This window comes from Mycothermus thermophilus, assembly GCF_041956435.1.
Source record: "Mycothermus thermophilus strain CBS 625.91 unplaced genomic scaffold VTJ04scaffold_3, whole genome shotgun sequence".
In the NCBI taxonomy this organism is placed as follows: domain Eukaryota; kingdom Fungi; phylum Ascomycota; class Sordariomycetes; order Sordariales; family Chaetomiaceae; genus Mycothermus; species Mycothermus thermophilus.
The window spans coordinates 768,991-795,244 of NW_027191429.1; the positions used below are offsets into that span (position 1 = coordinate 768,991).

General features: G+C 55.6%; 8 protein-coding genes across 8 annotated transcripts; 4 read left to right on the forward strand and 4 right to left on the reverse strand.

The window, feature by feature from the left end:
• Positions 1–19: 19 nt before the first annotated feature.
• On the forward strand, positions 20–1,987 carry VTJ04DRAFT_4380 (uncharacterized protein; the record flags this gene model as incomplete). The annotated part of the gene is made up of 1 exon (XM_069362384.1): positions 20–1,987. A coding segment is annotated over one exon (1,968 nt), but the record flags the coding sequence as incomplete, so codon positions are not given.
• Positions 1,988–9,158: 7,171 nt separating this feature from the next.
• VTJ04DRAFT_4381 (uncharacterized protein) lies at positions 9,159–9,764 on the forward strand (the record flags this gene model as incomplete). Its single annotated transcript, XM_069362385.1, has 3 exons — positions 9,159–9,249; positions 9,351–9,462; positions 9,512–9,764. 3 exons carry the CDS (start codon positions 9,159–9,161, stop codon positions 9,762–9,764), a joined length of 456 nt encoding a protein of 151 aa, XP_069219337.1.
• Positions 9,765–9,853: 89 nt separating this feature from the next.
• On the reverse strand, positions 9,854–10,365 carry VTJ04DRAFT_4382 (uncharacterized protein; the record flags this gene model as incomplete). Its single annotated transcript, XM_069362386.1, has 2 exons — positions 9,854–10,315; positions 10,363–10,365. 2 exons carry the CDS (start codon positions 10,363–10,365, stop codon positions 9,854–9,856), a joined length of 465 nt encoding a protein of 154 aa, XP_069219338.1.
• Positions 10,366–10,401: 36 nt separating this feature from the next.
• On the reverse strand, positions 10,402–12,267 carry VTJ04DRAFT_4383 (uncharacterized protein; the record flags this gene model as incomplete). Its single annotated transcript, XM_069362387.1, has 2 exons — positions 10,402–11,507; positions 11,562–12,267. 2 exons carry the CDS (start codon positions 12,265–12,267, stop codon positions 10,402–10,404), a joined length of 1,812 nt encoding a protein of 603 aa, XP_069219339.1.
• A 37-nt stretch (positions 12,268–12,304) lies between these two features.
• On the reverse strand, positions 12,305–13,578 carry VTJ04DRAFT_4384 (uncharacterized protein; the record flags this gene model as incomplete). Its single annotated transcript, XM_069362388.1, has 3 exons — positions 12,305–12,666; positions 12,931–13,104; positions 13,503–13,578. The coding sequence occupies 3 exons, from the start codon at positions 13,576–13,578 to the stop codon at positions 12,305–12,307; spliced, it is 612 nt and encodes a 203-aa protein (XP_069219340.1).
• Positions 13,579–15,799: 2,221 nt separating this feature from the next.
• VTJ04DRAFT_4385 (uncharacterized protein) lies at positions 15,800–16,290 on the forward strand (the record flags this gene model as incomplete). Its single annotated transcript, XM_069362389.1, has 2 exons — positions 15,800–15,881; positions 16,064–16,290. 2 exons carry the CDS (start codon positions 15,800–15,802, stop codon positions 16,288–16,290), a joined length of 309 nt encoding a protein of 102 aa, XP_069219341.1.
• A 5,389-nt stretch (positions 16,291–21,679) lies between these two features.
• Positions 21,680–22,447, forward strand: VTJ04DRAFT_4386 (uncharacterized protein; the record flags this gene model as incomplete). Its single annotated transcript, XM_069362390.1, has 2 exons — positions 21,680–21,694; positions 22,175–22,447. 2 exons carry the CDS (start codon positions 21,680–21,682, stop codon positions 22,445–22,447), a joined length of 288 nt encoding a protein of 95 aa, XP_069219342.1.
• Positions 22,448–22,566: 119 nt separating this feature from the next.
• On the reverse strand, positions 22,567–25,686 carry VTJ04DRAFT_4387 (uncharacterized protein; the record flags this gene model as incomplete). The annotated part of the gene is made up of 5 exons (XM_069362391.1): positions 22,567–22,800; positions 23,221–23,586; positions 23,656–24,554; positions 24,609–24,856; positions 24,923–25,686. 5 exons carry the CDS (start codon positions 25,684–25,686, stop codon positions 22,567–22,569), a joined length of 2,511 nt encoding a protein of 836 aa, XP_069219343.1.
• Between the last annotated feature and the right edge of the window lie 568 nt (positions 25,687–26,254).

The window sequence follows — 26,254 nt, forward strand, 5'->3', positions numbered from 1 at the left end:
TATCGTGCCGTCCACCAAGGAGAAGAGGCAGGTCATCATCGGCGATGGAAAGACGGTCATCATCCCCGGCCAGGGCGAGTTCCCCATCTGCGAGATCAATATCCCCCTGAAGGAGCAGCCTCCTTGCCTCTTCCTCCCGATCCCCGGCCCCATCACACCTTCGACCAAGGAGAAGCGCGGGGCTGTTATCGGCGACCCGACCACCGTCCTCATCCCCGGCGTCGGTCAGGTTCCCGTGTGCTTCTTGGACAAGCCTCTCAAGGAGCAGCTCCCCTGCATCCTTCCTCCCATTGTGGGTCCTATCGTGCCGTCCACCAAGAACAAGCGGCAGTTCGTGATCGGCGACCCCTCCAACGGCGGCGGCATCATCATTCCCGGCCAGCCTGAGCTGCCTCCCTGCGCGGTTGACATTCCTCTGAACGAGCAGCCGCCATGCTTCCTCCCTCCCATCTCCGGCCCTATCAACCCTCCTGGTGGTGAGGGTGGTTCTATCATTCCCGGACACGCCAAGCGCCAGTTCGTGATCGGCGACCCCTCCAACGGCGGCGGCATCATCATTCCCGGCCAGCCTGAGCTGCCACCCTGCGCGGTTGACATTCCTCTGAACGAACAGCCGCCGTGCTTCCTCCCTCCCATCTCCGGCCCTATCAACCCTCCTGGTGGCGGTGGTTCCATCGTGCCCGGACACCAGAAGCGCGATGGCCAGGTCAGCCTTGACGCGGTTGGCACCTATGCCGCTCAGTGCCCCGACCTCGCCGGCGCCAACATCGCGCTGCAGACGCTCATCATCGGTGGCTCTCCTTCGCCGGCCCAGCAGATCGTCATCGACCAGCTCATCGCCTTCCTCCAGGGCTGCGGCCTGACCGTCACCCCGACCACGGGAGGCGGCTACACCGTCATCAAGCCGGCTGACAAGCGCGATGTCTCTGGCAAGGTCAACATTGAGCCGCTCAAGAAGGCTTACTTTATCCTGTTCGAGGCCACGACCAAGATCGAGCCCTCTTTCACCAACTGGCTGATCCTGCACCATCTCAGGGACGTCATCGTCCTCTACGAGCCATCGACTACGCTGACCGTCGCCACCAAGGCCAAGCGTCAGCTCGTCAACCCGCCCAGCGGCGAGTGCAACCCGCTCGACGTCCTGGCCCTGCGCGGCGCCCTCGCCGTCCTTCTCACCGCCTACCCTGACCCCGCCAGCACCCCGATCAACATCCTCCTGATCCAGCAGTCCATGGTCGCCGCCCTCAAGATGTGCGGTGTGGAAGTTCCTGGCTGGGCTGATGGCATTCCCACCCCGACCGTCACTGCCGGCCCCATCGTTCCTGACCCGGTCGTCACGGGCGGTCCCATTGTGCCTGATCCGGTTGTCTCGGGCGGCCCCATCGTCCCTAACCCTGTTGTCTCGGGCGGCCCCATTGTCCCCGACCCGGTTGTTTCGGGTGGCCCCATCGTCCCTGATCCGGTCATCTCGGGCGGTCCCATCGTCCCCGACCTCCCTGCGACCAGCACCTCCTCCTCCGTCGACCCCGTCGTTACCGGCCCCATCATCCTTGACCCCATCACCGGCCCCATCGTCCCCGATCCCGTGGTGACTGGCGCCCCTCTCGTCCCCGAGACTCCTTCCAACCCCGGCTCCGATGAGGCGGAGGAGGAGGTCGAGGAGCCCACCGAGCCCGTCGAGGAGCCCACCGAGCCCGTCGAGGAGCCCACCGAGCCCGTCGAGGAGGGTGAGGAGGAGGTGGAGACTCCCGCCAGCAGGATGATCAAGAGGGCGGACGCCGCCCCGGCGGTCGACACTGCCGCGCTCCTCGCCGCGCTCAAGACGCTCGAGGAGGCGTACGGGTCGTACGGCAGCGGGACCATCCCCACGCCGATTTACCTTGTCATGCTCAACATTGTGACGATCCTCCAGACTGGTGGGGTTGTCGTGCCCGGCTGGCCGCCCGTGTTGGGGCCTCCGACAACCGTGATTGGGCCGTCCACATAAGGGGATTGATGAGATATGGTGGTGGCGTAAGGAAAGGGGGGGTTGTGTGATGAAGTGAGGTAGAGTAGGATGGATTGGGTTGGGTGGGTGGATGATCTCACCTTGCCTACTTTAGATTCTGTGATTTGGATCTTCTGTGGACACATTTTTTGTTGTATGTCTATTTTTATGTTTATTTTTTCGCTTTTTATCAGAAGAAGAAAGAGATCAAATCAAGAGGCTTGATTGACTTGGCGAACTGTGCTCGTTCAATATTAGTGACTCCCTGGGAGCATATGCTAGAAGTGATTGTGATGATATGAGATGGCATGCTTTGATGATCAGTCGCTTGGGATGATAATACATAAATATTGCAGGTGTTTCCTGGGGTCGTCGTCGCCGTCGTCGCCATAATATTGTAGTCATGGTGGAGGTGGTGAGTGTTGTGGACATGATGGTTGTGGTTTTTCCGGTATTGGTGGTACTGCCTCTGTGAGACCAATCATCCTATGAAGCCATGGTATTTAGGTGGGCAGACAATCGTGAAGAGCGCCGACGCTGATGGTGGAAATTGTGTGTTCCAGTGTGATAGGAAACGAGATAAAAAATTGAGAGAAGATTGGGATGAGCTGAGATCAAGTAGACGTTCAAGTCCTGGGGTTGAAGGCATTGGAATAACATCAACGGGGAGAAGGTGAGAAGTACGTAAACAAACATCAAAGGACAACGGGATCATGATCATGCCCAGAATCGGCGTGTCTGACATGGGGAAGAAGAGACTAACTAGACGAGGAACCGTGAAGAAAGGGACCTGGGCTTGAAACATTGGAGAGAACCTCAAGGCTTTTGCCTCCTCTACCTATTGCTTACCACCAGCAAGCAAGCAAGCCAGGCATTCCAACCAGCCCAGGTGCGTATCATGGTCGGTCAGTTTGGCAGAAGATCGCGACGACTTGCTTTGTGACTTGTTTGTTCCGTAACAGGTCGTGAGTTTGAGCCCCTACCTAGCTACTTCCAGCGGCGGCGGGTGGTGGTGGGAGGGTGGTTGTTGTGTCTACGCTGAGACCTACGGACGATTCTGTTTACACACTCATCTAAGTCTAAACTGCTTCGTTTTGCTGGAATGATGAAGGCTTATTAGCGTTATGACCAGTATATCGTGATCTGTTGGTGGTTTGTTTTTTCTTTACTAAGTCCAACTGTTCTGTATGACGTCCTATCGGTCCACGTCCTCAAGTCCAGAAGTAGGTACGAGTCAAATATTTAAACAGCAACAGAAATGAGATCCAATCCTGCAAATATATATCCATCTCAAGCTGTAACCATCACAGCGAGTTGGAAAGAAGGTTTGTCCATAGTATTACTTTTTCTGCCTATCCCTTGAGCCATTGTGTCATGTCCGACATCCAGTCCGGGGAGCCTCCGACTTTGACCCCGATCTCCCGGTCTCATGAAGTCGGATCCGGTCCGGGGTTTGGGGCCCCACCGGCTCCGAGTCCAGGGGTGCTCCACCCCGGATCAACGGCCGATATCTACGGAGATACCTACCTAGAGGTACCTAAGGAGGGAAGCTATCTTTTCCAAAGATAAGGCGTTTCCTTTTTGCATCTCCCAATCCAACCCAACTTGGGGAACTGACGCGCATCCCCTTCATATCACATGCTCCCCAATCATCTCCGCGGGACAACAAGGTTGACAAAATCTACACCAGAAAGATTCTCTAGATCCCGGATGATAGGGGCGTGACAAAAGACGCGCAAAGTTCCAGTTCATCCCAACCAATCCCTCGCAGTTGGCAAATACGGTGGGTATGATTGCGTCACTTCGGTCTCTGGAACTCGAACAACTCACCATAGGGTGCCCCGGGATGGCGTCTCCCAGGCGATGTTAGATTGGGTAGCTCCAGGGAACTTTGCCTCCGAGCGAGTCGCTTACCGAAGGTAGGGACGAAGCCAACTTCGCCGGGTGAACCAGCAGCTCAGCGGCGATGCCCAGCAGCCGGACTTGCTAGGCGGGTTGACATGTGGACAAAAAGATGGAGGTGCTAGGTAGGTGTGTAGGTACCTAGTTGGAGTGACAGAGCAGCTGGTCGACCGAGTATGATCACTCCCTCACACCTCTCACCTTCCTCGGCCCATCGGCACGATCCACGCCGCCGCCGTTTTCCAGGGGTTAGCAGCCAGCTCAAGCTTCCAAGTGGGATGACTCAAACCTCCCACTGTGCTACGTGGTGTTTGTTCAGGAACTCTCTGCCTCCATCTATCCTAGACAGTGCCATGGGTTCAAGCACACCGCTTGATCATACTCCGTACCACGAACACCTTCCAGGTTCCTGGTCACGCAAGGGGGGTAATAGTCTCCCTCGTCGGCGACCGCATCTCGATTTGAGCCAGCCCAGCGGCCGATCGATTGTCGCATCGCCGCCGCACATACGGGGGGTAATAGGCACTCCACGACAGCACCGTTGAAAGAGACCCCGGATCTTCGCTGCATCACCCCTCCCAATCCGGCCGCTCCCAAAGCATGCGATGGTAGCGCGACGCATGAATAGCAAACGGATCATCTTGTGTAACGTGGCTCATCTCGCCCACGCTACTCGGAGAGCTAGTTACAGGAGAAGGAGAGGTACGACCAACCAGACCTGCAGGTGCCTCGCGCAACAATAGCCGGTCTTTCTGCTAATGCAGCTGTACCTAGCTTAGTAGTATGCGGCCGAAACTGAACTCGGTCCGTCCGCAACACCACGAAAGCAATGCTGTGGAGAGGGGAGAGAAAGTTTCAGCCCGAACATCCAGGTGTCATATGTCTTACTCCGACAGAACATGGCCGCTGTCTGGGTGTGGCCTGCTTCACCGCCAGATGCGGGCATCGCATCGCATCCGCATCCGCATCGCCCATAACGTTTCTGCCGTGTGGCAGCCCAACCGTCGCGCTAATGCAACCACTTTGGCTTGTATAGGCATGTTTGTGTGGAGAAGGAGGAGAAACACTACTGTGTACAGCACAACCTCAGGCAAAAACATGGGATGGGGACAAGCTCCGCCGAAACGGGCGGAGCTGAGGAGTTCCTGGAGGGTTTGCATGAATCTCGGCACTGCACGGGGCCGTTCGAGACGTGCCGCTACTGAATGCGGACGCCATCGGTGCTGCTTCTATTACTATCATGATGGCGGCGGAGGGGCGGGAAATCCGATGCTGCGAGCCTTCGGCGCAGCTTTCCTATCGATAGTTGGGTATCTCGGAGGGGCCCAGCCCCGATGGCCGATAGGTATGGTGGCGGCGGCTGCGGCGACGGAGGCGGGGTGCTTGCGTTGCGGGGCCGGGGCTGCGGAGAAGGAGGCTGGACTTTGGGATGGAATCGAGATCCGACGACGGCACGGTTCGGGAGAATCGGGACTCGTCTCCGCCCCGGGGCAACATGTGTCTCCCTCCAAGATCCTTCTGGCTGGCTGTGCGCAAGTATTCTTGGCCATGTGTTGGTGTCGTGGTTTGCCGCTGGTGTGCCACTCTTTGTGCGACGACAAAGACCCGATCAACCAACCCCTCCAGTGATCCATTGTCAATACACAGTAGGTACTCCGTAAAGGGCTGCAAAACACACATGACTACAGGATCGACGGAAGTTGGCGATAACACCCAAAGCATCCGAGTCAAAGTCCAGCCACCTACCAAGAAAGATGGGATCAGAACATCGCCCTCTATGGAGCAATGCGCGTCATCAAGGTGGCGCGTGAAAACTGCCGAGTGAAGAGATCCTCCTTGTCTCCAGCCTCTTCCGAGGTCTCTTCCTCGTAGTCGAGCACGGGAGATGGGTGGCTACGGAGTGCTGGCTAGGTCCAACCTCTCAGTGGGAATCCAGATGAGGTTGAGGTTTCAGTGACTTGTTTCCCGGGCGTTCCGTCCCAAGATGTCGGGACCCGTCCGCCACAAACCGCTGTGCCGTCCGCGTAAGCTTTCGCCACCGCGGCTCAACTCGAGTCACGTTCACACAAAACTCGCTCATGAGAGCTTACGAGGCAAACAAACAAAGGGGATGAAACTTGAATAGGTGACGAATGAAGCGTTTAGTTGGGCCGTTGCCCATCTAAGAGGACGCACACCCGGGAACCCCGGGGCGGACTCATGAGCCGTCACCTTGCTACCTAGGTGTGTTCCGATCTCGTGATGGGAGGTGAACAGGCATGAAGTGGATGGCGAGAGGCTGAACGCGGGGCGGATTGGTAAGCCCGTTATCGCGTTGCGGCGGCACAGTTCCGGAGCTGAGAGGAAAGGGAGATGTAAGTCGGTCGGATTCCTGACTCGAAGGAGTTGTCAGAAAGCAAGTAAGAGATGACAAAGCGCATATTGGACTCGGCTGAACTTGACTCGGACTGATCACTGATCGGCTATACGTAGAAGTACCTAGGTGAGACTAGAACAAGAGAGACAAAGGAAAGTCACAGCCTCGTTCCTCAGGCATCCATCCCATCCAACTCCAAAAAGGTCCTTCCTAATCAGGAACAAGCTGAGCATCACTGCAGGAGCAAACCGCAGGAGCCATCTGCACACCTGGATAGATGACTGAAGGATCAAGGAAGGCAGCAGCCGGTGGGTCAGCGGTCAGATGGATCTCGATCAACCTGGGCCCGGACAGGAAACCATGATTGTGATCTGGAACACTGAAGGAAGGGCCAAAAGAAACATCCACGATATGTTTGGAACTTGGAGAGTGGATAAACGCTCAGCGTGACATTCGATGAGATGACATGCACCAGCCTGGCAAAGGCAAAAAACATCGCCAATGGCTGACAAGCCAAGTTCCCTCGTTCCATGACTGACTGCCTGCCAAAGTGCCCGAGATTGCCGTGTTACACCGTCTCTTTCTCGCCCTGCACTTTCCTTCTTGGACAGTCTTGGACAGTCTTGGACAGTCTTGGACAGTCTTGGACAGTCTTGGACTGATGGGAGGCCCGCGACAGACCCAATCAACAGCCTCGGATCCTGCAATGCAAGCCTCACATTTTGTCTTCTTCCACTTCTCCTGACTTCTTCCACTTCCTCCTGTCCACCTCACTCACATTGCTGCATGTGTGGGTTGGCTGGCCTTCAAGCTTGGCTCTCAACCGCACGTAGCCAAGGCCAGCTTGGCTCTGCTGGCCACTGCTCATAGCCTGCTTGCTTGCTTGCTTGCTTGGGCTTAGGCTTGAGCTTCTCGCCCAGCGTCCGCAACGCCATGCGTCTCGCAGCAATAATGCACCGCAGTCCACAGACGGTTCTAGTCCCCCCGTTGGTGCGCCCATTCCCCGTGTGCGAAACCCCATCATACGAACTCCCGCATTGGTGTAGACGTGCAGGGAGTTGTGCAGGTCTCTTGCAGGTCTGCAGGCCTTGGGTGCAGAAAAGTAGGGCGACGTGGCGCATTGGGTTGGGAGCCAATCGTCGTCGGCTTCTCCAGACGGCTTCTCCTCCTCGATCGATGCGGGAGAGGAGGAGAACGGTTGCCCGGTAGGAAGGAAAGTCCGGTTTTCCCGACCATCAGCACAAACACACAACCGAGGACTGGGTCGGCGATGACGGCCGACGGACGACGACGCCCGGTTGATGTGGTGGACAGGTCGGTCCAAGCCTCCCTCCTCCTCCTCCTCCATCTCGACCACCTTCTCTCTCGTCTCTCTCTCCCCTTTGCCTTGGCACATCTTGGTCCCTCCCTCTCATCCCCACTCACACCAACAAACCATCAACCGGCTGCCGCGGAGGGAGAGCTTGGCTTGGGGACGGTTGATGGCTGATACGGACACGGATGTCACCCTCCCTCGCGCCTTTTCCCTCTTCTGCTTCATCTCGACAATGCTCTTGGTATCTGCACGACATGCTTTTGCAGAAACTAGAGACGCGAAGGAGGCGAACCATGGATCGATCTATTCCTCGCACACTTTCCCGTTCAGGGGGTGATACGGCTGACGCACGGTGATGTTGATGAAAAGATGAGGGTGTTGAACCAAGTTTATCCAAGATGATCATGAAGACCAATCCTGCTTCTGTGGTGGCTTCCATGCTGAGCGTGACAAGGCCCAAAGAGAGTAATGGATTGACGTCCCTGATCACTCAGAGAGCTTAACACCATCATCACGATCACTCCACCAACCACCACCCTCTGCCGCACTAGCCGCGCCAGCAGCAGTACTCGTACTCGATCCGTACCAACAAAGATAACACATGACAAGTGTGGGTGGGTGGAATAGGTGGATAGGTACCTCTGTTACCACGCAGCAGCGAGCGAGTGACCAGAAAAACAACCGAGGGCCCCATTTCCCGGTATTACACTCATCTCATCGAAACAAACCCGCCATCATCTGTCAAACAGCAGCAGGTACCGGCAGTGGTATCAAGCTATAACCTGTGCGCAATATACTCAGACCAAGAAAACCAAATCAACAACAAGCCCACCATCTTCCCACATTACCCGGTATTAACCCATCGTCTACCTAGTATCCGTAGCATCCGCGGTGGGTTGGATGATAATACTACCATCACTCTAGTTACCATTGCCACTATACTACAGTATCTGCATGCTACCCAAACCCAATCCAATCCAATCCAACCACGCTTAAGCAAGTCATCATATCAACATCTTGGTTAGGGGTAAAGAGGGGAGGACTGGAACCGAGGAATGGGACCAAACCCGCCTCCTTATCCACCTACCTACTCCATAGTTACTACTACTCCACGCATGGCATCTGAAAGAACCTGAGAGAAGAAAAGGAAGATCGGCAGGCAAACTGGCTGGCTGGCAAACTGACTAACTGAGAGACTGACTGACTGACCGGGCTGGTGTCTGGCTCGCAGCTGCGTGCGGCGCGGGCACGGGGCGATGGGCACTGGATCCTCCTTCTGTGTTGTGTTGTGGTTTTTGGTGTGGTTGGTATCTCGTCCAGCCAGCCGACTTCATCCATTTCCGGCTGGGCTGTACTCGTGTGTTATGCGCCAGCCACCACCTCCACCAGTCAGTCAGTCTACGCAGTGCTCGTCAGAAAGTGCTGGTTTAGCTGATGCTATTGCTGCTGCTTCATGTTTAGGGTGGTTTACTAAGTGAGGAAGGAGGTGAAAGGATGGGGGTTACACAGCTGTCAGCCGGGCGAAAGCCGATAATATCGGATTAAACATCATAGCCGCTTTACTGTGTCCACAGTAATAGTAATCTACCATACCTCTTATGCTGAATCTAGTCCCTGACGTAGGCGGTGAGCAAAGCATCTCAACAGACACAAGAGACTTGTCTCAGAACTACTACGTACCTATCTCAGGTAGGTAAGGCATCTTGATGGACGATGGAACACGAAAGACATCCAAGCAAACATCAGATCACTTGATAAGTCAGCAAGAGGAAAGAAGTTGCTCAACCCAGTTAAACCGGTTTATATTTTTGGAGACGATACTCCAGCGTATGTTCAAACGTATCAGCCGAGCATGTGTGTGTCCTTTCCCGACACCACACCACCACACCACGCTCTCAAACAGTAGGAGTTAAGACACTAACACCTGTGCTCAACCCCCCCTTAAGCCAAGCTGTCTAACCCAGGTTGAGAAAAAAATGAGCCAAAAACAGAAAACGTATCATCTCATGACTTCCCTTACCCTTGTAACCCAAAACCCGATATTCCCAATATTTCTTCGATCGATAAACGTAAATGTTGTGTTGTTGTTGTGTTTGTGGTTTGAAGCTTTCCCCCCCAATATTCCATCCATCCCAACCGGAGAGAGAGAAGAAGAAAGGGGTATTAAAAGCCAAAAAAATATCAGACAACCTCCAATGCCTTAAGAAATAAGATAAAACTTCCGGGAAAAAAATCTTTGATCCCCCCGTTTGCGCCCCCCGTTATTGTAACTCCCAAATGCAAGTGTGACCTGTTAATATCCCAAAGTGCCAGAGTGTGTGTCATAACGTAACCGTGTGAGTTGTTTGAAGAGAGGATTAAAAGGGATACAGTATGGACAGAGCATTAGAAAGAGGCGTGGTTGTTGGTTCCCCTCAATGCCCCGGTATCCCCGTTGGCCTGATCCTTCCCTCCGTGTATCGCTCGTCCCATGTGTGCATGGCATGTCATGACCCATTTCTAGGCTGCATGCCGTGCGGTGAGGGGGTGGAGGATGGTGAGGGAGGAGTTGTAGCGTGGTGTCGACGACGACGACGACGACGGTGATGATCAACGTGGTTTTGTATGGATTTAAAAAAAAGGAATGACTCAAGGTGAGAGAGAGAGATAAAGTGAGTGAGATGTAGGAAACAAGAGAGTGACTGAGGTTCGTTGTGTTGCAAAGGGTGGTGGGATCGATCTTCCGCTCGACCAGGCCCGTCAGCCAGCCAGCCAGCTAGCCAGCTCAGAGCCCAAACGCACCCAACCAGACCCATGACCAACCATGACCCCCGCTCATGCGCAAGCCAAGACTGCCACGGTTTAATAGCAGCCCTGCATGTGAGCAAAGAGCGGGAAGGCGTGGTAAGCGTTGTGGTAGTTGGGCTGGTGGTGGTACTGCTGGTGCTGCTGCAGGAACTGGTGAGATTGCGGGTGGTAGGGCACCGGGTGATGCAGTGGCAGCTGTTGCTGCTGCTGTTGCTGGGAAGCGGGCTGGCCGAAGCGGAAGAGATCCCAAACGTATTGCTGAAGTTGCTGGAATTTGATCGGTGTCGTCGTCGTCGTGGTTGTCGTCGGGGTAGGGACAGGAACGGGAACAGGGACTTGGTGGACAGGAACAGACACGGGAACGGCGGGCATGGACGGCATCGCCGCCTGGTTGCCCGGCATCATGGACGCGATGGCCGCCGCGGCGTGGTACTGCTGCAGGCATTCTTGGTGCTGCTGCTGCAGCAACTGCTGCTGGTGGTGGAAGGCGGCGAGGCGGGCGTCCTCGGTCTCGTAGATGACGGGCTCGCCGAATTGGGACTGCGGCGGCGGGGTCTTGGCCTCGGGCATGTCCTCCAGGCAGCTGTGCGCGTCGTCGTCCTCGGAGTCCTCGCAGTCCTCATCGATTATGTCAACGTCTTCCATATGCTCCTCGGCGTCATCCTCGACGCTCGAGATGGGGGTAGAAACCTCGTCGTTTTCGACCGAAGCGTCATCGGACGAGGAAGGGCTAAGGGGCGCGCCGTCTTCGCAGTCATACTCTTCGTCATCGGCGTCGGCCATGGGCGATTCATCGCAAACGTATTCAGGGGTGGTGCAGGCGGCACCGGTGGATGGGATGGTGGTTGGCGCAGGGGTGGAGGACTCGGTGAACTTGCTGCAGGCAATGATCCGGCGGCGAAGCTCAGGGAGGGTGATCCTCTTCTTCGGGTCACTGGTAAAGATCCTGGCCAAGATATCGTTGAGCTCATCCGAGACCGGGAGAATGGTCTTGAGGAACTTCTCATTCTTGGTGAAGGCCCTGTAGGTCGAGTCCTCCTGGGAGGCTTGCTTCCAGGGATTCCGGCCGCAGGTCAGGTTCACCAGGATAACTCCAAGACTCCAAACGTCATTAGGGGCGCACAAATAAAACGGCCTACTGGCATTTGGATCCAGGCATTCTGCAAGTCGTGTTAGAACGCAGAGCAAAAACAAAAGAGCGACGAAAAACCTACCAGGCGACATATAAAACGTAGAACCACAGCCATAATCCTCAGAATGGTCCGAAGACGTGGCCAGGCCAAAATCGGCCAGCTTCACCGTCTCGCCCATGTCCGACACGAGGACATTTTCGGGCTTGAGATCCCTATGGTAGATGCTCAGCTTGTGGCAGTGCTCCACGGCGTCCAGGATCTGCAGGAAGGCCTTTTTCGCGAGATCGTCCTTCCCGACGTACAGGCCGCGCTCCGTGATGTTGTAGAACAGATCCCCCTCCGGGCAGTACTCGAGCACCACGTAGATGCAGTCCGGGCAGTCGACAATCTTGAGGATGGACACGACGTTGGGGTGGCTCGAGGCCAGGTGGTGCAGGCGGATCTCCCTGGTCTGGAAGGCCGCCTGGCGCTTGTCCAGCGGGGTGCCATCGGCGTTGTACTTGCTCAGGCACTTGACGGCGAAGGGCGCCCCCGTGTTGACATCCACGGCCGAGTAAACCACCCCGTAGGCGCCGGTGCCGACGATGCCCGTCAACTGGAGCGTGGGAGTCACGAACCGGCCTAACCTATCCTCGGGAGCGGCCACCGGGGTGACGCACCGCGGAGGTGGCGAGGGCGGCTGGTGGATGGGGAGGAAGTGCTGAGGCTGCGGGACCGCGGCGCACGGCTGGCCAAAGGCCGGCGACGCGGGCGGAGTGGGGTATCCAAACACTGCGACATGCTGCATGATCTGGCCTTCCACGGGCTGGAAGAAGCCGTTGAAACTAGGAGGGATGGAAAGAGAGAGGGAACGGTGGTGATAGCAAGAACTCGATGTTGTTGCTGTTGCTGTTGTAAACTATGGGGTGGTCCAGGAGTGCGGATGGTCCAGGCAGGGGATCGATCCAGCGAGGTTGGGTCGCAAAAGGGTCCTGGGTCCGGAGGTTGCAAGCTCTAAGTCCAACAAAAAAACTGTAGGAAAGAGAGACAAGAAGAAACCCCAGGCAGAGGAAAAACCCCCCAGAATCCTTAGTGGCAACGACCGGGAAAGGGAGATGCCAGATGTCCCTCGATAGTAGTAAAGAAATCCCCAAGGAGTGGCCTCGGTCCAGGGAACGGCAAGTTTCCTTTGTCCAAAAGGCCCGGGCTAGATAATCCAAAGGGTTGGAAGAGGTGAAGAGGGTGGTTGGGCGAGATGATGTATTAGTATGTTATACCTAGGTCAGGTATGGATGGGATTGTCGAGCCGAGTGTTTAATCGCCAAACAAAGGGCCAGCCGTCCGTCTTCCGGGGGTGTGGGCAGCAGTTAGATGGGAGCAGCGAGTCACGGCCTGGGCGGCGCAGGGTAGGGTGAGACGGTTATTTGTTGGGTGTCAAGGGTTCCAGGTTTGGTACCAAGTCAGCCTCCACAGGTGGCCCCGGAGGCGGCGACAGGGGGGTAGGGGACGGGAAGAGAGAAGAGAGAGAGAGGGTGGTGGAATGGGGGGCGGTGCGAGGGTTGGTTACGGTGGCGACTTGACGGGACGGGCTCCCTCGGCACAGGACGCAAATCGAAAAGAACTGGAAGATCAAGCAGAATGGAGACTAGAGGAGGAAGCAGGAGGCCCCGCGAGGTTTTAATTCGAAGGAAGAAAATGAGAGTGTAGAGACAAAAAAAGAGGCGGTCGGGCGGGAATAAGGAGGGCGACCGGCAACAGCAGGACGAAGCATCAGCAAGCAACAGCGGGCAGCGAAGCAATGCTGGCAGGGCGTCTGGGATGGATCATGCTGATATGGACGCCCCGAGACGCAGCGTGAGTGGTCCGTCTGGCCTGTCGCCAGCAGCCCCGTTCTTGGTCCTTGGTTGGGCGTTGGTGGGCAGTGGACAGGCAGGCGAGGTGTGTGTGTGGTGCTGCTTGGCTGGATGGATGGATGGATGGCGCTGCCAGCCAGAGGGTGGAGCTGCTGCTGCAGCATGCTTCACTCTTCCACCACCCTCTCACACCCCCCCTTGTCGGCCTTCTGGTCATGAATGCTGGAAGGCCCCCCGGGCTGCGGGCTGCTGCGTGAGTCTGACATGGGACCCGAGAAGGGGCCAATCAAACAGCGGCAGACGGCAAGACAACACGCAATCCTACCCCCCCAGCAAGGGCTCACACGGTTCACACAGCCTGCCGCTCACTCCTCACTTTCTCGCCCCCCTACCTTTTGCCCGACCCCAGTCCGGCGGGAAAGATACGTAACGACGGGGCTCCGTGACACCACAAACGGCTGCCACACACAGACACACGGGCCAACTCATGCGCCCAGATGGGTCTTGGGTCTTTTTGGCTTGGTAACTACCGCACCGAGTCTCTCCCAAATCCTCTTGGGTTACGCGGCGCTAAGTCGCATGGGGCAAGGCGCCAAAGGAAACAACTGGTCGGGTTTTGGGGCCTGGGCAGCTTGCTGGTGGGTGTGTGAGCCAGTGTGCACTTGTGCGAAGCTGCGCAGAAAGAGAGCACCGTCTGTTCACTTCTCGGTCTTCTACCACTTCACCACCGCCTGGATGAACCTGGTCCTGGCCCTGGCCTGCTATGCTGTGCTGTGTTGTGCTGATTGCTCACGTTCCTTGCTTGTCAAGCCGACGCCAACGTTGGATCCTCCAGGATTTAGGATTCCGTGGATCGATCTGCTTGCCTCCTTTTGCCGCCCACAGGCCACGCAGACCACGGGACATGGATGAAGCCCCAGGACGAGCGCTGATCAGGTAGGGAAGCTCTGCGTACGCGGCGCTGGGCTGACACAGCAAAAATTGGACGGTCAGTCGTCATGAAGAGGCTGGTGGTAGAGCGAAACCGATACTACAGTTCCAGCAGGTCAGGGCAATCTTTTTGCTGTCCTTTGTGTCAGTCTCTCATTGCCTTCCTCCGTGTCACCAAAAGCAAGGCTCGTTCGACATGCACATCCTCTTCAGTTCTGTCGGTCTACAGATAAGACAGGCACAAAGCGATGCGCCCATTCCTCAAAGTCCAACACAAGGACCAAGCAATCCAGAAGCCCTTCGCCCCACATGCCATTCCAATCCCCATTGGATTCCAAGGCCTGTGAACCGAAGTGCCCGACGTGGGCGGAGGAGGGGCGAGCGAGTTTTGTATTGGTCTCACAATGAGGTGGTGTGGGCTGAGTATGTCAAGCAAACCGGCAAGCAGTTGGCCGCACTATCCAACACCTCCTATCGCACTATCTCGATCGTATCCGCAGCGTCGAGGAGAGGGGCAAAAAAGCATAGCTATCTTGATTGACTCCGTTCGAGGCACAGCGAGTGTAACCGAACAACGCGACCGGCCGATCGATCTTTGCCCGGCCGTCGTCACCTTGGTGTGGAGGAGAGGGCCTAGCAGGCCATATGCACATCATCACCACAACGCCCGGGGCGCAGGCCGCCGACGGATCTCCAGCTTAGGGGCAGGAATCCCGTGACGCAGCATTGGAGAGTGGCTTTGCTCCCTTGGGCGGCCTTCAGTTGCTTCTTTTGTCCTTCACTTTCGTCATTCATTCGCCTTCACTTGACTTCAGCTGGAAACGGGTGGATATGGTGACGTCTCCTGACTAGTGTAGCACTCCGTAGTTAGCCGTAAAAACCATGAGGGTAACGGTTACTCCGTAGCGCACGGGGCATCGTGCAAATCGCTTTGACATGATGATGTCCCCATTGTGAGCAAGAATGGTGGATGCGTGTGAATGAAGCCTGTTCGGGCCTTTTCCTGACTCAAGCGCAAAAGCACGGAATTGATGACAAAGGAGAGTGAACATGACGAGTGAACTTCCCACATCCACTTTCGCTTCTCTGTTTTGATTGACATTTTGTCTTGCGCAACCATGTCAAGCATGGCGCCAACATGGCGTTGGATCGTTCATCTCTGAGACTCGGGACGACGCTGGCATGGATTGGCATGTGGAGACCCCAGGTTCTGATGTTTCGTCTTGACTTCTTGGATTTCAGACAAGACATGCTGGGAATTGTTTACGGAGACGATGGCAACAGGGATCTCAAGGCGCCGATGCATTGATTGGATGCCACAGATCGGGTTTGAGGATGTTTTCACTTTGTTTCTTGCCTCTTGTCAAGCATGCCTTTCTTGAGCCATGATCTTCACTCGGTTTCTTGGATGATTGATTGCATCGCTTGCTCGGGTGGATAGTAACTATCATCATCAATCATGGCCGCGTTTTGTTTGCCTGCAAGCGTCCAGCGCATGACATGCCGTGTCTCAAGGCACCGGCAGCATACAAAGGGCAAATCTGGCTAAAGTTGCTCATGTCAGTCATCTCACAGACGACGGGCTACGGGGCGGGAAGGACCCAGAAGACGGGCGAAATCAAGGTCAAGGCACACCAAGGTCTTTCGGTCTTTCGGTCATGGTAGGCCCTTGTGACGGTGAGCGGGCCTCTGTTCAAGGAGGCGAGACGCAGGCGAAATGCTTCTTTGCCCGAATGAGTTCACCTTGAGAATTGGTGACAAAGGGAGCCGAAAAAAAAATGGAAGATGCCAGGTGATGCTCGGACCATCCGGAGGAGTCAGGTCTGGCGCAAACCCGCTCCCAGGGGACGGGAACAGCGGAAGGACGGGCTCGGCAGACCACGGCCGTGGAACCGCAGGGCAGGGCAAGGGCAGGGCAGAGAGAGAGAGATCGGCTGGACTGGCCTGGACGCAAGGTGTGCTCGAGCCGGAGGGAGGTCCAAGCGGTCGATGGCCCTTTGTTCCAGGCGATCCAGGAGCCGGACTTAGTGTACACTAGCGGGAACTAGCGTAGCGAGACCTCCACGTCATGGCCCATCTTCCTCTGGGCTGGAGCCGTCTCACCTTGGCGTTAGTTATCGATGACAATCGACTCTCATCATCCATCCATCAATCAAATCAATCACAGTGCCGAGATGAAGAAAAACCAACGTTGTCGATTGTCGAAACACAGGATGCAACAACACAAATCCCAAATGACGGTGTGATGAAATCCCATGTGGCTTGCAGAAGCTCAACCAGCCTTGGACAGAAGAAACATAGCCCTGTTACCTGCAGTTGATGAAGGGAATGCCGTGTGGTTATTGGGCTGTTCGTGTTGATGATGTTTTTGGTGCCTCAAGGAAATGGAAATGGAAGAAGTGAAATGGAAAATGCGCAAATTCCCAATCACACAGGTCCCAATCTCCAATCTCCCACCAATGGCGCAGATTGCAGGGCGACCAAACAGGAAAGGGTTGGGTGACTTTGCCCCACGTTGCCGTGCATTGGGCCGACGCCTCACCACGCCCGATTCGATGAGAGGGGCCGTGTGTGGCCGAGATGGAGTGGGGCCATCCATGCATCCCTGCATTCTTGCAGCATCCAACATCCAATCATCCAACCCAAATGAAGGATCCCCACAATCACGGGGCGGGTCCGGGCGTTTGTGGGTCCATCTCCTGCCCTCTGGGCTGTCCTGTCGCCTGTTGTTGCCTCGGGTGTCTGCAGGTGTCTCCAGTTGCCAAGATCTTCCAGATCCTTGCCGCCCGTTGGATCTTGTCTGCATCAAACAAAAAAGTGAATCCAGATCCCTCCCTCTCCACACAAAAAACTGTTGTTGTTACGTACCCCAGGCCCCTGTGTCAGCTCACATTTGCTGTTGTGATGTTGCACTGGCACTTGCAAAGCAGCAAACCGTCAGGGCACTCTTGCATCCCCTCAAACTCACCTTCCACACAAATGCCGTGATGAATGGGTGATTCTGATTAAACAGAGTTTCAATTCCAGGTTCCCTCCGCACCGGATACGCCGGACTGCGACATCATCCCAACATAGGGTACAATACAGAGTATGTTTGATGCGCTCCAGACTTGCTTCGACTCTGGGAAAATTTCCGATAATGTCACCGTTTGTGTCACACTGCCCTGATTTCCTCGTAACGGTCCGGGGCTTGTCTTGAGATGAAGGCCAACCCGAGCGGCAGTTGATGCAACCCATTCTCGCGGCTGGCCTGCGGTTAGCCGTGGGAATCATCATCAGCTCGACAACGGGCGGCAGAGGCAATCCAGTCATTTCATTTCATTCTCATGATTCATCCACTGCCTTCGATCCTCATCCCCATCATCATCATCATCATCTATCGGACGTCCCGTGCCTTCGGCAGCCTGCATCTCATTCTCGCGCGCCTTCACCATCCCGTGATCGGGGAGGCCGCAACATCGGGCCACTGCATCACGAACGGGCGGTTAACGTCGCGTATCGGCTATCGGTGCTCGGCGTGCGCGTGTACGTGCCTGGCGTGGGAAAGGGGAAAATATGGAAGGACTTTGGAAAAGAAAGCAGGCAAGGCATCAATCATCCATTCCAAACCTGCACATGGTGTCCGCATGGCACGTCAAACATTTTCTCACAGGTCACATCATTCCCCTCTCAGATTCCAAAGAAGCCTCTGTTCGGTATCACCGCCCTCCCCAAATTCACTCGTTGGTTGATCAGGCACACTAGTCTAGTGAATCACATCCCACGCTGCAGCGTTGGGTGACGACCGAAGGCTTCCAGAAGAGACATGTCCAGCTGACCAACAAAACCAACAAGACATTACCATTGGAAGATTTGACTTTTTGGAGCAAGTGATGTGCAAAACTTGGACCCGAATGCCGATCACAACCGCTATCACACGAATCACTGTTGCTCGTCACAGCCCTAAGTAAATAGTCAGGACGTATTGTTGCCCAGAAGTGAAGAACTCGTCCAAGGAAAGCAGTTCACTTCTCGGGGGTTCGGTCAGTGCCCCGTCCGTTGGGAATTGGGCTGCCGCTTAGTCTGTTACCGTGACCATGTCGTCGGAACACTTCCCATCTGCTTAGTGTACAGTGCTTTGTTTGTTTGTTTGTGTGTTTATCTACGTACTACTGAGCTACTATTCTTGACTTTGCCCTTCACGGGTAAGCGATCCTGATGAGCGCGGCACTTAGCTGTGACACTGTGGTTCGCGATGCAAGCCGTCGGGCCCTTGGATCACGATGCATCGGACTGGACTTGATCCGTGCCTATGGAAGGAGACGGCAATACCACTCAACAACCGCCGCTGTGCCGCTGCGGTTATGTACGGTACATACAGTTCCAGATCTGGACTGGACTGTTTCTTTCTCGGCCTATTCAACTCTGAACCGCACCGGCGTCAGCTCTGGTCGAGATACATACTTGGGTGTTTCTGTTCCTGCAAACCGTGGGTACTGATATTTCCGACCTCTGCAGGTCATGGTGTAGTGCTGCGACTCTACAGTTAGGTAAACACTGTTCCTCCTGTACATACGGCGGATTGCCGCGCGGAAAGGTAAAAAGCAAGCTCCCATCTCGTCAACATGATCACCACTGAGGATCGGGCTGTTTTCAGAAAACCAGCCGCGTTGCAGGCTTGCAGAGCACGTCTGGGGCGTATACGATTTGTTGTCGTCAGCGGGAATGCTGCTTGTTACAAGCCGAACACAACCAGATAGGCTGATGACGGACTGATGTTTGTGTAGAGATGTGTTTGTGATATGAGCGTGCATCGAGATGATGAGCCTCGCATGGACGGGCGCAAAACATGCAGCAGGTTTCTCCAACCTTTCTGATCTGCTCATCAAGTCCAAGAATAGGATGTCAACCATGACGAAATCGTCAAAGCTTCATCCGAAGAGTGTTTCTGTCCCTGACGTCCTGCACCATCCCAAGGTGAAAGGTATGCACATACTACTGCTACCCCGCAGGACCGTGCACACACACAACGCTCAGGGACTCCTACTTAGTATCTGTAGGGAAAGGCTTAGTCGTCGATCATAACGAGGTGAATAATGTTTCTTTCTTTCTTTTCTCGGGGCATCTTGCGACAGGGTCTCATCAGACAATCGGACAATTGGACAATCGGCATAATCCAAAAGTCTTTGAAATGGGTTCGAGAAGACCCTTGACGAAACATCGTTTATGCCAAGCGAGAGCCATGCGCATCCCCAAAGCCGGAATGGGCCCAGCATGTCAACGTCTGGGTGTCTGGAGCCGGACTTGTGTTTCACCAGGGTGCAAGCCGCAGCGTCGTCGGATCATCATCTGCGGAGATCGGGGGGATCTACAGTAACTACTACGTAGTAGCAGGAAAACCTGCTTGAGGGTGCTTGACATAGGCTTCATGGGGTTTGTAGCAGGTTTGTAGGAGGTTGGGTGCATATCATGGACGGAAGGGCCGAGTGTTGATCATGGCAAGCCGAATTAGCCGATTCGGTGTCTGGTCGAGGGTTTGTTGTTGAAGGAGCCAGTTAACCTCCGAAATATCGGGCTCAGACTCGGAGACGGGGACCCACTTTCGGTCCGGGAGGGGACTGCGTTCCCCCGGGCTCGACCGGACACCTCGGGCATCGATGGCACGGGATGTCCTCGGTGGCGTGGACTTGGACTACATATAACTCGCATCTTTTTGTATGTAGATTATACTGTGCGGAATGGATTCTCTGGTTACTTTTCGACTTGGTCCATTTCTCTTGTTGCCTAATACATGGTGTTGAATCTAAGACGGACGGACTGTATTCCGTGAGACAACAGAGGCAGGTAGCGTTTATCCCCAAGCCTTGTATCCGTAACAACCTAATGGGTGGATTGAAAAACATCCTCAAATTATACGAAATGGAAAAATCATGGGGATCCGCCGTGCCGTCTGGCGTAGTTCTCCAGCCCCCAACAGATTAGGTACTCGAGGATCATGTGAAACTGGAGGAGCTTAGGGTGTACTACTCTGTGGGGTTTGTCTTACCGACCAACAAGACGAAAATGATCAATTTTTGTTGTTGCCGACCGAAGTCCGACTGCTGAGCTTTTCGGTGCCCTGGTTGTCTGTCGAGCCGTTTCATTCTCATCCGGTCAGTTTCGGTCAGTCCAAAGGGATATTGATCAAATACAACATATTGGTAAGAGAATATATGGTACCTTCATAACACACCCGAGGCTCTCCGTTTTTCCTGACCGATATATCCTATAGTCGGTAAGCTCAAGGCATCCTCACTCCCCCAAGAACGCAGAAACCAACGTCAATCCCCACCACAACTCCCCGATCCAACGCCGGTTGTCTCCCAACTTCGTAGGCAACAAGAAAACCTTCACAGTCACAGAACCATAGTCATATCACCTGGCCATCCCATACCGCCTCCTCCCAACCTCGTCCTACTCACCACCCAGGCTGCCTCTGACCACGGCCTCTCTTGTAGTTCCACCAGTCGTCAGACCCCAACCCAAACCGTTGATAATACATGCATACACATACACAAGACCCGACCCGGGGGAGACAGCAGCAATCGTTACGCAACGCTCCCTCTCTCCCTCACCTAAAGAAGCAACCCGTGCGGCTGTCGAAACAAGCAAAACACGGTTGGGGGGGCACAACCATAACCACAACCACCCGACCGAACGGATACGTGAAGTGTACTACTACTGATTATGTACGTCCCTCCACACCCTCCACGCAACGAGCGGATGGTGTGGAGGCTAAGCAACCCCAACTCAACACTCAACAGCCAGAAAAACAAACAACACAGCACAGAACCCTGCGGTGTCAAGAATAGCGTTCCCCAACAGGTGACACCCCGCCACCGCCGGGTTCTTACCCGTCCGTCCGTCCCATCATGACCAAGAAGAGAGGCCGCTCGTTACTCACGACCTCCCCCAATCACGGATTTTCTCCTACGTACTACTACTACACAGGTATCCTTCCCGGATGCCTTTCCCGGACCCGGACAACACACAAGGCGGGCGGTCCGTAGACGGGGCGGACAACAGGGAGGGAGGAGGGAGAGGGTGGTGGGATCTGGGTGGGGACCATATATCACTGACACACTAACACACTGACGGTTGGTTGAGGTACAGATACCTACTGGTAGCTAGGCAGGTGAGATCTGATACGTTGATGCCTTGTGTTTCGTGACACAGGATACGATGAGGGGGAGGGGGGCACGATGGGAATGGACTGCGACATAGTGAGAAGAAATAAAATAAGCCGACTACGCCGCAGGAGCGCATTAGTAGATGTTTGACGGCGTTGGTGTGATTGAATCCGGCCGCTGCTGCTGCTGGTGGTGGTGGTGGTGGTGACGTATGCGAATGATTTCAGCATGGCCAGAGTCATCGAGGTCAGTCGGTCATCAAGGGCTTCTGGGGCTGGACTTCCTTCCCATGGAACCCAGCCATGTAAGTGCCACATATCTCGAGCAACCTAGCTACCTACCTGGTAAGGAGAAGATAGTCATCAAAAGGCTCAGTAAACACCAACCCCCAACCAACAACAACAACAACAACAACAACAACAACACAGCCAGCCCCCGTTTTCCCCCCACCCTCTCACAAAAAAAAAGAAGACCATTCACGAGCAAACACACAGCCGGACCTTCACACACAAGCGCAGCACATTACAGATAGACAGGCGTACGAGAAACCTGGTAAAACCAACCCACAGAACCACGCTCCGGTCATCCGCTTCACCAGAAGCACGGATTTTTGTACATAGATTTTAGAAACTGGACTTTGTCGGACAAACGTGCTTGGGTCTTCAGTTGAACAAGTACTTCCTTCGTCAATAGGTCCATTCCTCGATGCTTTCATGAGGCACGTACCTCCGGGTTTGAGCTCGTCATATTCTTCTCCATAACAACCTTTAAGGAAGGCATCTAGGCCGTCATAATACATGCCTATGATCCTCAGGTTAAACATGAAGACTCCCAAAGTGTCGTATTATCCACAGCCAAACATAAAGCAAATTCCCCTTCTCCAGCAATCTTCGTCTCATGCTTCTGGCCCAATACCACCGTAGCTAGAGCCACGAGGAGAGCTAGTATCTACCACCTAGGCAGAGCAACATGCAAAAGCCAACACCATAGCGACCATGCCATGCTTAATCCCAACCCCATCACCACCTCATCTCAGATAAGAGATAGGAGGTGCTGACTATCCGCCAACTACCCCTTCCCCACCCTCACCGGCAAATGCTCGTACTCACAGCCAGACCCGTAGCAAATCACAACCCTCCACTCCCCAACCCCCTAATCTCTTTGACACTTCCCCCTCTACCTCCCATGCCCTCCATGTCCCTGCTGCACCCTATGCGTAAAGAACGGATGCTTCAGCGCCTCGGCGGGGGTGATCCGCTTCTCCGGGTTCAACGTCAGACACCGCTCGAGGAGGTCGATAAAATGGTTGAGCTCGCGGCTTTCCGCGTCCGTCATGCCCGCTGAGGCGGCCAGGAGCCGTGCCCTCAGGTCGCGCGTGGGTTTGATGCTCGCGAGGGTTCGAATGGTGGTCTAGACAGTAGAGAGCAATAAAGTTAGCTTTACCTGCATTGCTTTGACCTTCTTTTTTCGTTGAAGATGGGATTAGGAATCGGGAATGCGACATGGCGGCGGGAACGGGGCATGACAAACAGGGTGCCGCGGCAGGCGCGCGCTTCCGTGGACACCTGGACGACCCCCGCCCGGGCCACCCGGATGCGTCTGCAACTCGGAAGGATTGCGCCGGACGGACCAGTGCCCGTGGCACAGCTCGGAACGGGTGGGCAAGCGCGCGCAACCTCGGAGGGATGACCAGCCGACGCACAAGCGGCGCACGGCACCGGCTCGGCGGCCAACTCACCCGGTGTGAGGTAACACGCTACGGACAATGTGCAGACCCAACCCGACAGAAGAGAATGAATGTAACCAGACGAAAATCAAGAAAAGACGTACCTTGCCCAGCTTATCCCTCTCAACACTAATAAAATTCCCCATCTCATCAAAGTGATTATGCGCGAGCTCGCCGCGGCGGTACAGCTTGGCGCTGAGCTTGCCGCGGATCTCCATGATGTTCTTGAGCATCTGGTTGTTGTTCTCGCCCGTAAACAGGATCTTGCCCGTGTACAGCTCGTACAGGGTGCACCCGATGGACCACATGTCGACGGCGTAGTCGAAGGGAACGCCCAAGATGATCTCCGGGGCGCGGTAGAAGCGACTGACGAGGTACGGCATGGGCTCGTTCGTCGTGGTGGCCGCGTCAGACCGGTCGATGGCCGTGCCCAGATCGCAGATCTTGAGAACGTTGCGGGCTTCGTTGACCTGGGAGAGAAAGTTAGTTATCTACGAAAACCAATCTTGAGAAACACACCGAACCCGTCTCCCACTTACCAGAATATTGTCGGGCTTCAGATCCGCATGGATAATGCTGCACTTGCGCATATGACCCAAAGCTAGGAAGATCTGATACGCATACGCGCGAGTGGCGTTGAGGTTGATGCCAATGTTGTTGCCAAACTTCTTGAGCACCTCGCGCAGGTTCATGCTGAGGTTCTCAAACACCATGCACAGATGCGCCTTGTACTCGAACGCCCGCTCAAACCGGACAATATGCTTCTTGTCCTCGGGATCCGCGGCGTTCAGCTTCTCAAGGATGGCAATCTCGGTGAAACCGCCCTTCTTGAGCGCATCATTGTTGCGCATGATCTTGATGGCTACCACCTTGTTGGTCGCGACGTCAAAGGCGCGGGCGACGCCTGAGAACATGCCACGTCCAAGAGCAGTCGAGACCTGGTACCGGCCATCAAGCAGTTCTCCGGGCCGGATCTTGTAATAGCCCTCCTTGTCTGTGCCTTCCAGCATGCCACCACCACCACCAGCTTGTGCGGCTTGTTGCTCGGCGGGCTTGGGTGCGGCTGGAGGAGCGAACTTGTCAACAAAGTCATCGGCAAACATGTCAAACTCGTCATCGTCTTCCTCCTTCTTCTTGGCAGAATCATCATCCTCCGCCTCCTCAATGGTAGGAACGGCTTGTTCATCCTTGGTGGAGGGGCGGCGCAACTCTCCATGCAGGCCTACGTTACCGTGACGCATCTCATCCCGACGCTCGTCTTCCTTCATGTCGGCCGTGGGATCATAATCCGCGGCGGAGGGCCCATCCTCATCGAGCGACTTGGCCCTGGCCTTCGCGTGTGCATTGATGAGGGCCTGGTCGTCAGCGAAATTCAATGCTCCCGGAGAAAGCTCGGCTTGGACCCTGCTGGGAGACAGGGTGGGCGATGCGTTGCCATCTGGCGAGGTTAGTCGACCGGCATTCACGCGCAGAAGCAGAGGAGGAATCTTACTGGAAGTTGGGGTTACGCCCTCCATGGGCGCTGGCGTGTTCAGCCGAGACGACCCCGGAGTAGCAGAAGCAGGCCTGTCACTAGCCTGCAATGCCAGGATCGACGGGACCGTGGCTCCGGCGGTGCGCTTCAGGGCGGCTTCTCTCGCCTTCCGACGCCGTTCGATTTCGGCTTGGACGCGGGCCTCTTCGTCCATAGCCGACTCGGGATCCCAGCCCATGTCCGGCTCGGGTTCCCGGGCAGATGCGCTGCGAGCGAGTTAGCCAACCAACCTCAAAGACGGCACTTAGGCAGTAATATCTGGTGATCCGTACCTATCCTGCGAGATGACCAACTCATTGATACCCCGTTCCACCGCGGTACCTTGGCTAGCCTCGACCTCCTGCGTAGTCTTGCGGCGATCCTCGGGCGCCTCTGCCCGCCTGCTAGACGGTGACGGATCCCGCGGACGTCTGTCAGCCTGCGCAGCATGCCTGTCCCCCTCGCCTGACCTTGATGAATCCTCGCCGTAGCGGTCTCCAGGCCTCTTCCCCCGACCGCCCGCACTGCTCAGGCCGGCGGGGGATCTGCTCCTGGTACGGTGGCGCTTCGACGGATAGCCGTCATCTCTGCGGTCGTCTCTGCGGTGGTCGCGGTCTCGATCGCGATCTCGTTGGTCGCGTCGCAAGGAAGACGGGCCGTGGTCCCTGCTGCTACTGCCGCTGCCGCTGCCGTAGCGACCATGGGAGGAGCGGTCATCGTAGCGGTCGGAGCCGCGAGAGGGAGGCCGGTCTAGGTCTCGGTAGGGGCGGCGGCGAGGGCCATCGTCGTAGTGGGCTCGGAAGGAGCGAGGGTCGCGATGGCGGTCTCGATCACGGTCACGGTCACGGTCGCGGTCGCGGTCGCGGGAGTCGTCAGGGCGGGAGCGCTTGAAGCCGCGAGGGGAGCGGCTGCGGCTGCGACGAGAAGATGAGGAGGGGTGGTGGTCTCTGGGACGATGTCTGCCGGTCCGGTCAACATCACCGTTTTGATCAGAGCGAGGCAGGGGAGTTGCCTCTACGATTTCCCCTTCATCCGAGCTGAAAGCTGAGGACGCCATTGTACCGACCGCCAAGTGTCACCCGCGCGATGGCCTGGTTGGATTTGTGTCTCTGGACAAGGCCGGAGTCGGTAGGTGATTGTCTCTTGCCTCTATGCGCGCAGCTCTTGGTCAGCGGTGATGGGGCGAAACGCAAGACACCAGGTAGGTAGCAAGTACTAGGGCCGAACCCAATCTGTGTGGAATGACTTGTTGGAGGTGTAGCTCAGGGTTGATGATTGATTGATGTGGTGTGTGGGCTGTCTGAGCGAGACTCGACTCGATGCGATGCCCGACTGGTGGATGCCGGGATGCGCTCGTCGAGATGGAGGAGTCGAAGAAGGAAGTGGATGATTCCCGCTCTCACGGGATCCGATGCATCGGATGAGCAGGGGACTTTGAACAAAAGTGGAGTCTGCGGCAGGCAAGAAAAGGTAAAAAGTGGATACGTCACCAAGCAAATGCCGGTGTTTAGCCGCTCCACCGCCCAAACTCAAGGCGGTCTGGCGCCGAAACACAGGCAATTTGATCACAAGCGCCCAAGGCTGACTTGTCCGGCGGGGGCTTTTTCCTTCTTTCTTCTCTTTCC